Source organism: Chaetura pelagica, unplaced genomic scaffold (genome assembly GCF_000747805.2).
Source record: "Chaetura pelagica isolate M959 unplaced genomic scaffold, ChaPel_1.0 scaffold115, whole genome shotgun sequence".
In the NCBI taxonomy this organism is placed as follows: domain Eukaryota; kingdom Metazoa; phylum Chordata; class Aves; order Apodiformes; family Apodidae; genus Chaetura; species Chaetura pelagica.
The window spans coordinates 1,675,429-1,691,157 of NW_009953761.1; the positions used below are offsets into that span (position 1 = coordinate 1,675,429).

The 15,729-nt window shown below is 41.3% G+C and overlaps 1 protein-coding gene across 1 annotated transcript in view; it reads left to right on the top strand.

The window, feature by feature from the left end:
• Nucleotides 1–15,729, top strand: part of ENOX1 (ecto-NOX disulfide-thiol exchanger 1) — a 146,989-nt gene that overhangs the window by 36,300 nt on the left and 94,960 nt on the right. The window contains exons 3-5 of the mRNA XM_010000871.1: nucleotides 3–20; nucleotides 1,785–1,991; nucleotides 7,737–7,970. Coding sequence (XP_009999173.1) covers nucleotides 3–20; nucleotides 1,785–1,991; nucleotides 7,737–7,970 — 459 coding nt within the window. The remainder of the gene's footprint in view (nucleotides 1–2; nucleotides 21–1,784; nucleotides 1,992–7,736; nucleotides 7,971–15,729) is intronic.

The following is a 15,729-nucleotide window of genomic DNA, read 5'->3' on the forward strand; positions in this document are numbered from 1 at the left end:
GCTCTTCCCTCCAAACCCAAGTAAGTAGATCTGATGAAAGAATGTTATTTTCCTAAATATATTGCATGAAAAAAAATAAATAATACAAGTTATGGTTTTTAAATAGGGAATTGGCAAGTGTGATCTTCTAAAGTCTACTGTGTGTGTGAAGCATGGTATGGTATCAGAGCATACTTACTCATCTCTGTAAGGTCATGTACTCAGTTTGTACCAAAAAAATTCAATCACTGTTTAAACAAAGCTAACAGAGCCTGAAGATCTACACTTCTCATAATAGAAATCAGTTTTTCCTGTAGATCAGAACATCACAAAATATAATGGTAGATGGTGCTGATCATCTCTGTGCTCCCCTTCAGGTGCCTGTAGTTAGATGAGACCAATCTGGGCTCTTGTCCCTGAACACAGCACCTAGCACCCAAACACAGATCAACTCTGGTCCATACCTGGGGGAGATACAGGAAAAGGGGGATTGAAGCTCCCCTCTTGCCATTTTTTGGGGGCAGCATGTGGATGAGCTGTTTCTCCTTTTTGAAACCTGGAACCAGGCTTTCTTCTGCCCCTTCTGGGACTCTGTGCCAATAGAAAACACTTCCCACTGAGCCACCATCTCAGGCAAAAAGCCTCTTTTTGGACATGTTAGCCCTAGAAGTTTATTTTCAGAGCCACCAGACCAGTGATTTTCACTATCACTGTGAAGAGAAAAGATAAAAGTAAAGTAAGTAGTCTGATGCTCTGGTTTTGCAGGGTACCCAGATCATGGTATAACCAAACTGTTTGTGTGCATAAATATGTGTCTGTGTGCGTATATATATATTTGTATGTATGTATATTTTAAGATTTTAACTCCATTTATTTTGTTAAAGGGCCAAAAAACCAAAGCCATGTGAATCAGATTCCTTCTTAGATAATTACTTTCAGAGGAATGCTCTGGTAATCTACATATAAACAAGGCAAAGTGTTATGACAGTGTATATTTTTATACAGCCTTCAAAAATTTAATAGTTTTCATGATTTAAGGGTGTATATATGCTATATATATATACATAAAAATAACATTTTTAGCCACTCCACTTCAGGAGCATGTGTAAACAGTGAAGTTACCCTTCCTGTGTGCTGGCGTCTGTTCTGTTATCTGGCAACAAGACAAAACAGATAACCAGTAGAGCATTTTCATCATGCTGTCACTTTGTTATGTTTCTCACTTTGTTTTTCTGATTTTTTGTGCTCTTGGACTCTGAGAGAGAAATAAAATTATGCTACGACCAGGGAAAAGTGTCCATCCAGCCCAAGTGCCCGGGGTGTACACAGTATGGGCTGGCTTGCAGAGGGCCCACACACTTGGCTAGTGTGGCAAGGGATGGGTACAAGCCAGAGATGGTGAAATTCAGGCTTTGAATATACTGCATCAGGGCCTAAGATCTCTGTGCTCATGGTCCCATCAGTTGCAGAAGCTCCCCTACTTTGAAACAGGATTTTTTTCTGATTTTTATGTGACTGTGCAGGGAAATGGAGGATCTTTTTAGACCGTACAGTCTGTCCTGGAGAAAAACCCACAGTGGCACGAATTAAGCTCTGAAATGCCACCTAAAACTTGAAAAGGTTTACATTCAAGTAATCAATTTTGGACAATCTTTGCAGCACTGAATTATTTTGGTTCTCCCTCTCTTCTGCATCTGTGCTATGTCAAATAACTGTTGCTGCCCAGAACTGATTAGGGGAATGAATAGAGCCAATGGATCAAAAGACAAATTTTGTATTCCAATGTGATTTCTGTTTTGACTTAGATCTTCCACCACCTTCAACAAGAGAGAGACCTCCTGGGTGTAAAACAGTGTTTGTTGGAGGATTACCAGAAAACGCAACGGAGGAAATTATTCAGGAAGTCTTTGAACAGTGTGGAGATATAACAGCAATTCGGAAAAGCAAGAAGAATTTTTGTCACATTCGCTTTGCAGAGGAGTTCATGGTTGATAAAGCCATTTACCTTTCTGGTACTTCACATTCTTTAATGGATTTTCCTTGCTTCTCATTTGTATTTTGTGATGCTAATGTTTGCTTATTTTCTTAGCTTTTATCTCAGAAAGTCTTTCTTGAGCTTTGTGACTGTAGCCTGGAGTGGCAAGGGGCAATTCTGTATTTCTCTGTGTCTGCCAAGACTTGTGCATGGTTTTGTACATTTCTTACCCAGGAGCAATTTCCTGCCATCACACAACAATGCGACAGATCCTGAAATTCACTACAGTACAATCTTATTTTCTATGTGAACAGGTTTATATAGTTTTGCTCACAGGTTGTAGAAAAAGGAGGGCACTTGGCCAGGAACACTGCTGTTTTCCAGTGCCAATTTCTCTGATAGGCATGCAGTTTCACTGGCATATTTTTATAGATTTGCAGTGCAGTCTGAATAAAGTCTCCCTTTATGCATACATGTGTTCAGCTACCACATGAGTTAGGTTCTGAGCCCCATCTGCAGTCTACGTCAGTTCCCAGGACAACGAATGCCAGAGAAATTCAGGTGTAAAATTTCAGAATCTCTTTTATTGTTCAAGAAAGGATCAGATAAAAAAAACCAAAACAACAGAACAACCCAAACAGAACAAAAAAACCCCTCTTAACTCACAGAGGAAAAAAAAAAAAAAAAAAAAAAGAAAAAAAAGGATTAAAACCAATTCTGCTTTCACATAGCAGGCTTCAGTGACCACCAGTGCCCTCTTAAGGTTACAGGCCCTTTCATATGAGGATTGGCATCCTTACTGAGCCCTTCTTCAACTTTCTGAGCTGGATTCCATCCCCTGTATCTATTTGTCTCTACAGTTTGTTTCATCTCTCTCTCTGGGTCCTGAGGAGACCCACCAACATTGTTTCTCCACACAAGTGTAGTGTTACTCTTTCACCCCACATGGAAGGTATTAAAAAATAAAGAAGGAGCAGGGAATGCTTCTTAGCCAAGACATGATGATGACCCAGACTACCTTACAACCACCCACCCTGTGTAGGGTGACCTTGAAGGGACCCACTGGGACCATCCAAAACGGAGCCTAGAAGGCAACTAACAATTAGGGATGACTTGTTTGAGCTCCCACCTTATCCATCTTCTTTTTAGCAATAAGGACATAACCACAATATCCTGTAGGTGTCCACAGAAAGCTCACACAACTAGAAACAACTGGTCTTTTAAAATCACCATCAACCACATCTTAAAATCAAGGAAAGGAAGAAAATAAAACATCTGAATTTATAAAATATGTGGTCAGGAAAAAACCTACCTCCTTTGTTTCACAAAATGTTTTGTGTTTGGGTTTGAAGAGCTCCAGGAAATTGTGAACCTTATGAGGTCTATGTAAAGATTTCTTTGAAATATTACCTTATTTTCAGGTACCTGAAGGGGCTACAGAAAAGCTGGGGAGGGGCTTTCCACCTGAGAGGGTAGTGATAGGACAAGGGGTAATGGTTTTAAATTGAAAGAGGGGAGATTCAGGTTAGACGTCAGGAAGAAATTCTTCCCCATGAGAGCAGTAAGGTACTGGAATAGGTTGCCTAAGGAGGTTGTTGATGCCCCGTCCCTGGAGGTGTTTAAGGCCAGGTTGGATGAGGCTTGTGAAGCCTGGTCTAGTGTGAAATGTCCCCTCTCATAGCATGGAGGTTGGAACCTTATGATCTTTAAAGGTCCCTTCCAGCCTTACCCATGATTCTGTATGTCCTTGTTTGTAACGCATTAGAATGCCCATTCAGAATTAGGGAAATGAGCAAAGATGGAAGTGGCAGCTTCCCTTCCTCATCCTTCTTCATCCTTAATTTTCTGTGAGTTTATTTCGACTTTCCTGGTCCATCCTTCCTTCTTCCATTATCCATTTGTCACAGTGACACTGCTGTCCACACTTCCCCTTACCATCTGCTTTGCAGCCTCCCTCCACAATCTGTCGTTTCCTCCACACCTTTTCTTTCTTCTAAAGTGTTGTACTTGGTGTCTCTGACCAGATCAGGGAAAGAACCAGTAGAGCTCATAAGGAAGAGGAAGAAAAGCAGGTTCATGCTGCAACTGCGTTTCACTTATTTTTACCAGCAGCACTTAACTCTGCAGATGAAACAGGGAGCACTGACCTTCCCCCACCACCCTGGAGTAGGGAGGTCTGGCACTAGGCAGGGGCATGGTTTATTTATACTGAAATATTGTAGGTTTTTTTATTAGTCTTAATTACACTCTCAAACATAATACATTCAGAAATGGTGGGGATAAAGCCTATTGTTAAGACATCTTCTTTTCCCTGTAAGAGACAAAAGAGATGTACGTACAAACAGAATTTGTGTTTAATATAGTATGCATGTTATATTAGGGAAAAGTCATACATTAGCTATCTATAATATGATAATTTTGTCGACCTAATCAGTTTTATCTGTCTACCCCATCTAATGTCATCAAACTTTGTATTAATCCCATGCTTATAATCAGAATAGCACAAATGATTACAGAATCCATCAAGTAGTTTAATCACTGAACTTTTTTTTCCTTTCTATTCCCAAGTAGAAATGTATGAAAAGGAGACTGGGAGATGGGTAGAAGATTATGTTTAAAAAGTTGACTTGAGAAGGGCGTTTTTCATTTAGCCCTGGAAGTTATGTTTTGATCTCCTGAGGCAAAGACTTTCTAAAATCAACATTCCAGCCCATGAGAAAGCTCTTTCTCCAAACTGTATGTACTTTTCTCTTGTGAGTGACAACTCAATAACTCCTGCAAATACTAGGAGCCCTGGATTTGAAAATATGGGAGTAATAGGTGACTTGAGACAGACCTGTTTATGCCCCAAAAGCCTGTGTATGCATTTTTCCTGTGCTGATATTTTCCCCTGTGGGTTTCTGTTTAGTACCATGTGCTAGTTTTATGTTTTCCATGATCATCATCAATACTCTGATCTAGATCCCCAGTCAGAGAGCAGCTATTGGCTGTTCACCAGTATAACAATACTCAAAGGTAAGTCAAGCCATGGAGTTTCTGTGCTGGTAGAAAACTCCTGGCTGGCTGAGCCCCTTCAGTCTTAAGAGTTTAACAAGCAACGAGACACTTTCAGTGTGATTCATAAAGAAGTGTTTAGATGTGGCACTTCAGGATATAGTTTAATGTTTGTGGTAGTTGGATTATGGTTGAACTCAATTATCTTGAAGGTCTCTTCCAACCTCAATGAAGTGGGGGCTTTGAAGTCCACAAGAGGCCTGTGTCCTGCAGCGCTGTGTTTCTCAGTCTGCCCATGCCCAGTGTGCTCACCAACAGTGATGAAAGATGTGGGGAAGGAGAGGAGGAGAGATTATGTCTTCCTGGAAAACACAGCCCAGCTGGAAGATCTAATTTTAGGTTCATGAGACCTGGCATCTTGGTAGTGTCCTTTCACATTGCTGATAATGCCATTTTGGCACAGAGCAATCAATATTTGAGGAATGCAGCTGGTGAGTTGAACAGGGTGGGGGGAGGTTAACACTTGTCACAATTACCAGGGTAGCAGCACACTGACCCCTTTTGGCTGGCCCCTTCATGCCTACACCTCTGTAGATAAGACTGCATAATTACCCCCTCATTAGTTCAGGGCTCGGCTCTGAAAGGTCACTCACGCTCTTCTATTATGTCTCACTGAGTAGAATGTATCTGTCACTCTTCCCTTCAACACCTTGTGACTAGAGCTACATACATGACCGCAAGTAGCCTTCTGGGGGAAGGGTAGTGTTAGTGTTTACGCTTCTGCACAAGAGAAAGCAGAGCAAAATGGAGAGGCTTTAAAATAAACAATTCCCTTGTTTGCCTCTCTTGCAATATTCAGTCCTACTTCACCCCAAGCTTGCGAACCTTGGAGACCAGATTTATTAGGTTCCATGGAAGTTTTTGATGCCTTCTGGCTTTGAGGGACCTCATAAACACTTAGTTTGAGTTTTTATTCTGGGTCTGGAGTTCTTGCTGGAAAATGAAAGTCATACCTCTTCCTTACTGACAAAGTACTCAGCTGAGCTCCACAGGATGCTTGAAAGGAAAATACCAAATCAAAAGGCACCCAGATTGGTTTTTTTGGAAGGAACACTACATGTATGGATATTTAATTTTTTTTGAAGCTGTTGTCTCATATGTGTACAGACGGTCCCTTGTATTCTTACAGTAGGATGTTTTTACAGCAGTAAAACAGACAATATGCCTAGATATGTATTTTTGCAAAGATGCTCCTAATCTCCCACAAAAGTCTTAGCTTTGCTGTCCCTGGAGAGAGTTCAAAACTCAATTCTAACTGTGCTGGTGAGGTCCTGAAGCTCCTCAAACCACAGGCAAGCCATGAGACTGAAAGGTAGGTTCTCTGGGATTACTGTTCAAAAGCAACAAACACCATTTTTCTCGCCGCTTTGAACAGGACTTTCCTGCCCTGGAGTTATTACACAGTGGTTGTAGGAGTGTGTGTTTCTGAAGAGCCTTCTGCATGCTAGTTCAGCACACAGTTCATCTCTGCTGCATGACGTGATTTGAGAAGTCTCTGCTGGGCTGCTCTGCTTCTGAGGCTACTGCAGCGGGTTGGCACAGAGAAGTTAGAGCTAACCCTGTAAAGACTGGTTAATTTTACCTCCATCTGAGGGCTCTGTTTGCAGCTTTCTATGTAGTATTTTCTTACACTTTCTCTAAATCAGCATTTTGAAAGTTAGAGAAAATGCTCCGTGAGCAGACTTTTGGCCTTGGAAATAAAACTTTGAAAAAGATGGATGCCCAGTGTATGTTCTTCCACAGCATGATCACAAAAAGGTCCTTTTGCAGTTTGGCATGATTTTTTTGTCTTCTGACAGCAGCCAAGGGTTTTAGTTCAGAGCAGAGCCTTATTATGCTACTGTGTAGTCCTGAGTTTGCAGTCTGCTAACTTTAGCATATGATGCATTGACCAAATTGTGAATCCACAGAACAATGAGGTAGAAACAGGTTTCCTTTTTGTTCTGAAAGAGCTCTTGCAAATGCCTAATAAATCTATCCACACTTTTGAAAATACTTTAAAGAATACTAAAAGTAATTAATTTCTAGGTGGTTTATGTTTGTCAGCAGAATATTTCCAATAGGGATATAGGAAGTAGAGTTTGCAATTGTAAAGCCTCTTTGTCAATGCAGAAATGACACCACCCTATTTGTGGCCCAGAAATTTATGTAGCACAATTTTCTCTTTCATATTTAGTAATGATTTTTATAAAATTCAGCCTTTCTCCATACTTCCACTTCCCTTGGCAGGCTGGAGAAAAGCACTAAATTGCACATCATCTCAACAGGATCTGAGGAAGAAGGACTGAGTGATCTCAGAGGTCCTTTCCAACCGTGATGATTCTGCGATTCTGTGACTTTACATTCAGAACAAAACAGATCCTTCTTTAGTACTTTTTTGTTTTATTTTGGTTACCCGTCCTTCACACATATATAAAGGTTGGGAATATCAGGTTGAAAAATGATATATCTTGAGAGACTCCTAAACATGAATGTAGGTAGGTTTTGTACCTTTGGGTTAACTTCTTCAGCTCATCTAGTATGTTGATAGGTGATGCAGAATATTGTGAGGGAAAACGAGTGGATGAATGTTTATCTTCTTGTGAAAGCCCAATAATCAATAGATCCTTGGTAGGTTTATGTTAATGTACAGGTTTTCTTAACTGCATTTGAGGGAGGAGGGAGAGCAGGGGGCAAAAAAGAAAAGCAAAGAAGTCCTGCAACAGTTAGCTCTGCTTGTTGGTTTCAGGTTACCGCATGAGATTAGGATCTAGCACAGACAAAAAGGATTCAGGTCGCCTTCATGTTGATTTTGCTCAGGCAAGAGATGACTTTTATGAATGGGAATGCAAACAAAGGATGCTGGCCCGAGAAGAACGCCACAGACGCAAAATGGAAGAAGACAGACTGCGGCCTCCTTCTCCTCCGGCAATAATGCATTATTCTGAACACGAAGCTGCTTTGCTGGCTGAAAAATTGAAAGGTAAGCAGCATTTGATACTTTTCAGTGTATTATTCCTTAAGAGCAGGAGGCATCCAGAAGTCAGGGCAGGGGAACGCATTTCTCTCCAATATATTTCATTATGTGCCCTGTTAGCTTCCCCTCATGCCTCCGCCATTTCTGTGCCAATGGTAATGACACTCACCCACCTGCTAGAAACGTGTAACATCTATCCATCTGCCTGGGCTGTAACAGCTGAAAAGGAACCTTCGGGATACTACAGTGGGGTTTTTTTCTGTTCAGCTGCTGTCATTATCTACCTTGGAAATGCTCTCTTAATAAGACAATCTGTTACAGACATCCTTCATATTAAAGGCCTGATTATTTAAATGTCTTTATTCCTTGACTGGTACGTTACTACATTGTATGCATTTGACTATCCCAATTCCTAGCATTTTAATTGCCCTCATGAGCTGCATTTTAACTTGCCCATCAGATGTAGTGATACAACTTATCTCTGGCACACACCATCCATTCTTTCATTCCCTCTTTAGGATTAGAGTAACTTTTGCATAATAGCATATTTTTATGGTATGCTTCTGCTTGCTTGTTTTGTTCTTTTTTATAAATGCACTTAGTGAGTTGATGTTTCTCAAGGGTGCAACTTGAATGTTCCTATCTTTACTAGTTAACATAGAAAGGAAGAAACAAAGAAATAACATTATTAATGGTGAAGACATTAGAAAAAAAAATAATAAATCAAGCAAACAACTCCTCATACCCCCTGGAGTTGTGTTTGCTTTCACGTAGTGCTTAGCAATTGTATTTGGCATTCTTTCCTTTTGTGGTGGCCGAGCATGTTACTTCACTGTGTGCCAGGTCACAAGAAACTGTGATTCTTGCCACTGTTTCAGAATTATCCAGATTATGCTTAGGCTATCTAACTGTCAACAGACTGGCCTCTGTTCTAACTATGGAACATGTTTGGGAAGCTGGAGAACAGTGCAAAGTGTTACATTCTTGGAGCATGGAGCAGAGATGCACCCTACTGTCTCTTTGAGTACTGCATCGGTTGCTGCTAGTTGTCACTGTTACATGAGTGTTGCTAGTTTAGTTGTTGCTGACTGATATTCTCATCACATACACTACTCTATTAAATAACTCATTGAGTAACTGGGAGATTGGTAAAATATCCCAGATGGATTGATAGACCATGAGAAAAGGCAGAAAGAGGCCCAAACATAAGAATTTTTAATTCTTATATAGCTTCTGTTCCAGATCTAAAAGTTATACAATACTGAATTTTAGATCCATCTGTTCCCAGAGTCTGCTTTCAGTTGAATATTTTAGGAGTTAATGTCTTATAGGGAAGTTTTCTTTCATGTAGTAAGGTCTAGAGGTTTCCTGAACTGAGCCAGAAAATGCAAGTCTGGACAGTTTCTTCCATATGACTAACTATTGCTTAGGGCAACTGAATGTGGTTTTTTGCAAGATGTTTAAGATGTCTATATTTAGAAGGGTTTTCCTTTTCATTCTGGGAAGTTTCCGTATTTAATTAAAATGTATTCCAAGCATTTAGATCTTTCATTCTCCTAAGAGACATTTGACCAGAGCTTGGCATATGTGCACAAGTGTAATATAGAAATACTTTGAGCACGATATAGGCCAACACCACATACATTACTGTTTCTCTGGAAATAAAGGGAAACTTTCAGAAACATACAGAAATTAAGAAATCAATATTGTAAGTTTATTTTTATTGGTTAAAAAAGCCTTAAAATCCAGCAAAATAACATACTGCAGTTTTTAAAACTTTGCTGATTAGCCTTTGACTTGTAGCAAGATTAATGGCACCAGCCTTGGATGTGTACAGATTGTTGGGGATGAAGAATACAAAGAAGCCCCCTCTCTCCTCATTGGTCGTGAGTTGTCTTCCATACCAAGTACTCTAAAAAGCAGAGGTTCAGTCATTTTAATAGAATCATAGAATCATATCATAGAATGTGTGGGGTTGGAAGGGACCTTTAAAGATCATCTAGTCCAGTCCCCTCCTCTAGTGCACAGGGACATTTTTCACTAGATCAGGTTGCTCAGAGCCTGCTTAAGACTGGCCTAGAATGTTTCCATGGATGGGGCCTCCACCATGCCTCTGGGCAGCCAGTTCCAGTGCTTCATCACCCTCATTGTAAAGAACTTCTTCCTAATGTCTAACCTAAATCTACCCTGCTCTAGTTTAAGACCATTGCCCCTTGTTCTAACACTACACACTCTTGTAATCAGTTCCTCCCCAGCTTTCTTGTAGACCCTTTCAGGTACTGGAAGGTCACTGTATGGTTGCACTGGAGCCTTCTCCTCTCCAGGCTGAACAACCCCAGCTCTCTCAGACTGTCTTTGTAGGAGAGGTGCTCCAGCCCTCTGATCATCTTTGTGGCACTTCTCTGGACTTGTTCCAACAGGTCCATGTCCCTCTTATGTTGAGGGCTCCAGAGCTGGACACAGTACTCCTAGTGGGGTCTTAGAGGGCAGAGTAGAAGGGTAGAATCACCTTTATTGACCTGCTGGCCACATTTCTTTTGCTGCAGCCCAGGATACAATTGGCTATCTGGGCTGCAAATGCACACTGTTTGCTCATGTCCAAGTGTCCCCTGGCACAGCAGTGGGTGGTTGCTCTGGGCTGCAGAGATGAGGGCAGAGCAGAACACTTGCCCTTCACACCTCTGCATCTCCATCACCCCTCAGCTCAAAGCCTGGGGAGGAGGAGTGTACAAGTCTTGCTTTCCTTTGTGGTGATGCTGAAATACCTCATGTGAGGGAACCTACTATGCAGTTACAGGGGGTGGGACATGCAGTTTCTGAAAATCCTAATGTCTTTTTTTTTACATACTGTTTTTAAACACTGTTGGATTCATGTGGCAGTGTCACAGTTTGACTTAGGTCCGACAACAATGCTCTCGATCCCCTCTCCCCCCAACCCAGGTAGGGAAGGAGAGAGAGAAAAGGAGAGAGACTTGGCTGGATTGAAAACTAAACTACACAGCTTTAATTAAAACACTAATGAATGATACAAGAAAATATATACAATTATATACAGATATATATTCAGGTATGGGCAAAAGCCTCTCGCCTCCCCCCACCCCAGCAACTCCCACAGCACTTCCCTGATCTGGGAAGAGTCCCGAGGAATCCCGGAGCTGCTGCTGGAGAGAGCACAGAGTGATGAGGGGGGGTCACAGATCTCCCCATAGTGTCTGAGCTGGCAGAGTGCAGGTGCAGCCTTGAAGCCTCAGTAGTTAGAAAAACATTCCACTGTCTTATCGGCCTAGCAGAACACACTGTTGCTAGCTACAAGAAAGCTTAGTGAAGGGAAAAAAAAATCAGTAAAAAGAAAAATTGGCTTCATCCTGGCTCAAACCAGGACAGGCAGAAGCAGGGCTGCCCTGCAAGTGCATACTCAAAGTATTTAATTTGCCAAGTCTTACCTGCACTGCAGTGACCATCTCCAGTATTATTTCTTTTGTTTAACTGGATTTATTTCCATTACAGCCTTAAATTTCCCTCCTCTTTATTTTTTTCCCTCAGGATGATGTGTAGCTATCCCTATTAATGATCCCAGTTTCTGTTGTAAAGACACTTCAGTCTGTTCTTTGTGGTTCATTGTCTTGGTGATTTACAGTCCTTGAGGAACTGGCAAGCAACAGTCCATGTTCTTTCTAACCTGTTGTGAAATACTGTGTGAGTGGTGTTGATGTCTGGAAATGATGCCCACATTAGAAAGTCTGCCTATTTTTTTGTGGTTGAGATGATGCAGATGCACTGACTGGTGGGATCATCTTCATAAGGATCATCTTTTTAAGAACCATAACAGAACCTTGCAGAAAACCCACCTCCCAATCCTAACCCTGAAGCCCAATGTCAAAACTTCTTGAGGTGCCTCTGTTTTATAGGGCTTCAACTGTGCCTGATAGGACCTGATTCTTGTCCTTGAGGATGGGTGCTCTGTGTCCTTTGGAAGATCAAGCTGCTTTAAATTTGGGCATTAAAAGTCAAAGGTTCTATTCACTCATTACTTCTGGAAATCTTTGCTGAAGTGATGGAGTTTAACAAAGACTGTAAGAAATTCCTAACTCATTAAGGTATCTGTGGGAGAGACAGAAGAACTTGTTCCTGCTCAGAGACTTTAATCTGAATTGCATCCCTGCAAATCACATAACACTGAATTTCTCTCCACTCCTTGCATACTAGATGTTTGACTAAACATACAGGCTTCTATGGATGATGGGGCAAAGCTACATCACTGCTCCTGTGAACAACAAATTAGTGGGTTTGTCTGAACACCAAAAAAATATGTATCAGTGCTGTGAAAAACAACGTTGGTGGGAGATTCTCATGAGACAAATATGAGCTCTCAAATGTGAAAGGAAATGTTAAAAAAAAATACCTCACCCATCTCCTTCCAGCTGATGAATATGCTTTTTTATTTTTCTATCTTCTCTTTGTACCAAAAAATACTACTTTTTCTATCACTGATGTGCAACCTACTTCTGAATGCTGGCTTTTAATAACTTTTTTTTTAAACCAATTTTTAATTCTGTATTTAAAATTAATTTATTCAATGAAACAATAAAAATTAAAATTTAAAAAAAAATAATTAAAAAAATGATGACCATTAGGACAAGGGGCAATGGATGCAAACTGGAGCATAGGAGGTTCAAAGTGAATATCCAAAAAAATTTTTTTACTGTGAGAGTGACAGAGCACTGGAACAGGCTGCCCAGTAAGGTTGTGGAGTCTCCTTCACTGGAGACATTCAAAACCCACCTGGACACATTCCTGTGTGATGTTCTCTAGGTGACCCTGCTCTGGCAGGGGGGTTGGACTAGGTGATCTTTCGAGGTCCCTTCCAACCCCTAGGATTCTACGATTATATGATTATACTGGCCTTCTATACCTTTCCTTTGGCACCATAGCCAGTATCTACAAAAGCAATGAAATAGAACATTATTTCCTCCCTTGGGCAACACCATGACATCCTAATAACCAGAAGTAAAGCAAGGCTGAAGAAACTTATTTGACTCTGTCAAAGGGCAGTTCATGTCATCATACATTCACAACTTAAGTGTGGGCTTCATTGAAACTAAGAGAAGATATAGGTAGGTAGGTAGGTAGGTAGGTAGGTAAGGTAGATAAGGTAGGTGGGTAGGTAGGTAGAAAGAAAGACAGAAAGACAGAAAGACAGAAAGATAGAAAGATAAGAAGGTAGATAGATATAGATGATAGATAGATAGATAGATAGATAGATAGATAGACAGACAGATTATATTATATAGATTAGAGAGAAAGAGAGAGATGCAAACACACACAGGTATTTATAAAACTATAAAACTTGGTGTCAAAGTCTCAGGTCTCTGAATATCACCAGATTTTCATTGCTGCAAAACATGGACAATTCATCCTAAATAAAAGAATGGTAAAAATATATATGCTCTTGGCAGGATTTACCTTGACAGATTGTTTTTTGAAAAGATGCTTTGCAGTTTTTTTCTTAAAAAAAGTCATGGTACTCATTTCAAAAGACTCTGGCTCTGTTGCCAGCTCATGAGACAGACCTGTGGATGCTCAACATGCAGGTTTCAGGTCCTGCAGTTCCTCCAGAACTGTGCTGAGCAACAGTAGATGAAAAGCAAGCCAAAAGAGGTAAACATCTGTCATCCTATGATACTGCTTTGCAATCACAGATGTAGACAACTTGGTCTGAATCCAAGCAACTTTTGTTGTCAAAATAACCTTGAAATTCCCTGACAGCGAGGAAATCTGATGGTAAGCAGAGATGAACTAGGCTCATCAGCCAGTCCCCTGTTATGGTGTAGATATTTATTGAGTCTATAAGAGAGGTGGCAATATCTTTTTTCACCTTCTACAAGCTGCAGCATAAGGCTTAGATAAATCATTGTGTTTGTGCACCAGACTTGGCTGGAAACTCTCACTCCCATGCAGTCAATATACTCCTGTTACACTCATGCTGAAGTCATCTGGTACAGCAGTGACTGCTGTAAAGAAGAGTGGGTGAAAATGAGTATAGAGGGATCTTTTATGCCAGTTGGAAACTAAAGTTCATTATAAAACGTGAGCCAGGTAGTCTCTACTGGTATGGAGCTTCAGGGGAAAAAAGAACTGGTTTCACAAACTGCACTGCCTGAAGACTGGGGCTGGGGACTGAGATACCTCCATTGCAAGTGAAGCCTTGCATACCTGCAAAAGCATGAGGGTTTATGACTTTCTCTCCATTCTCTGCTCTCTGTGGTCTATCCCAAATCTCTTCATATCTGTGAAGAACTTGGTTTGGACATCTGATTTATGCAGAAATAAGGGAAAGGTGTCAAACTGTGACCCAGTGCAATCTTTCACCACTTTCCATTGTGGACAGTGCAGATCGTGGTTTTGTTTTTTTTTTTAATGGGTATTTTTTTTTCCTTTCCCTGTTTCCTTTTTCCCTTTTCCACTTTTTCTTTTTTCCTTTTTTTTCTCCATTAAGGTCTTCAGATCCTGCAAAAGAAATTTTTCAGAAGGTTTTCATTGCTGGAAGTGTGGACATCTTTTTTCTGCACCTTTCATGTTTTTAGCCAAGAGTGTACCATAGAATCATAGAATCACAGAATCATAGAATCTTAGGGGTTGGAAGGGAACTTGAAAGATCATCTAGTCCAACCCCCCTGCCAGAGCAGGGTCACCTAGAGCACATCACACAGGAACTTGTCCAGGCAGGTTTTGAACGTCTCCAGTGAAGGAGACTCCACAACCTTTCTGGGCAGCCTGTTCCAGTGCTCTGTCACTCTCACAGTAAAAAATTTTTTTCTGATATTCACCTTGAACCTCCTATGTTCCAGTTTGCACCCATTGCCCCTTGTCCTATCACTGCTCATCACTGAAAAAAAGTTAACTCCATCTTCCTGACACTCACCCTTTATGTATTTGTAAACATTGATGAGGTCGCCCCTCAGTCTCCTTTTCTCCAAGCTAAAGAGACCCAGCTCCCTCAGCCTTTCCTCATAAGGGAGATGTTCCACTCTCTTAATCATCTTTGTGGCTCTGCACTGGACTCTTTCAAGCAGTTCCCTGTCCTTCTTGAACTGAGGGGCTTTCTTTTTATTATGTGCCTGTGATGGTTGAAAGGAAGAAGTCAGAGAGTTGTAGTCAATGGAACAGAGTCTAGTTGGAGGTCTGTGACTAGTGGAGTCCCTGAGGGGTCAGTACTGGGACCAGTACTACTCAATATTTTTATCAACGTCCTGGATGAGGGAACAGAGTGTGCCCTCAGCAAGTTTGCTGATGACACTAAACTGGGAGGAGTGGCTGACACACCAGAAGGCTGTGCTGCCATTCAGTGAGACCTGGACAGGCTGGAGAGTTGGGAGGGGAGAAACTTGATGAAATTCAACAAGGGCAAGTGTAGCGTCTTGCATGTGGAGAAGAACAACCCCATGTATCAGTACAGGTTGGGGACTGACGTGCTGGAGAGCAGTGTCGGAGAAAGGGATCTGGGGGTCTTGGTAGACAGGAGGATGACCATGAGCCAGCAATGTGCCCAAGAAGGCCAATGGCATCCTAGGGTGTATTAGAAAAGGTGTGGTTAGTAGGTCAAGGGAGGTTCTTCTCCCCCTCTATTCTGCCTTGGTGAGGCTGCATCTGGAGTATTGTGTCCAGTTCTGCATCTCTCAGTTCAAGAATGACAGGGAACTGGTTGAAAGAGTCCAGCACAGAGCCACAAAGATGATGAAGGGAGTGGAACATCTCCCTTATGAGG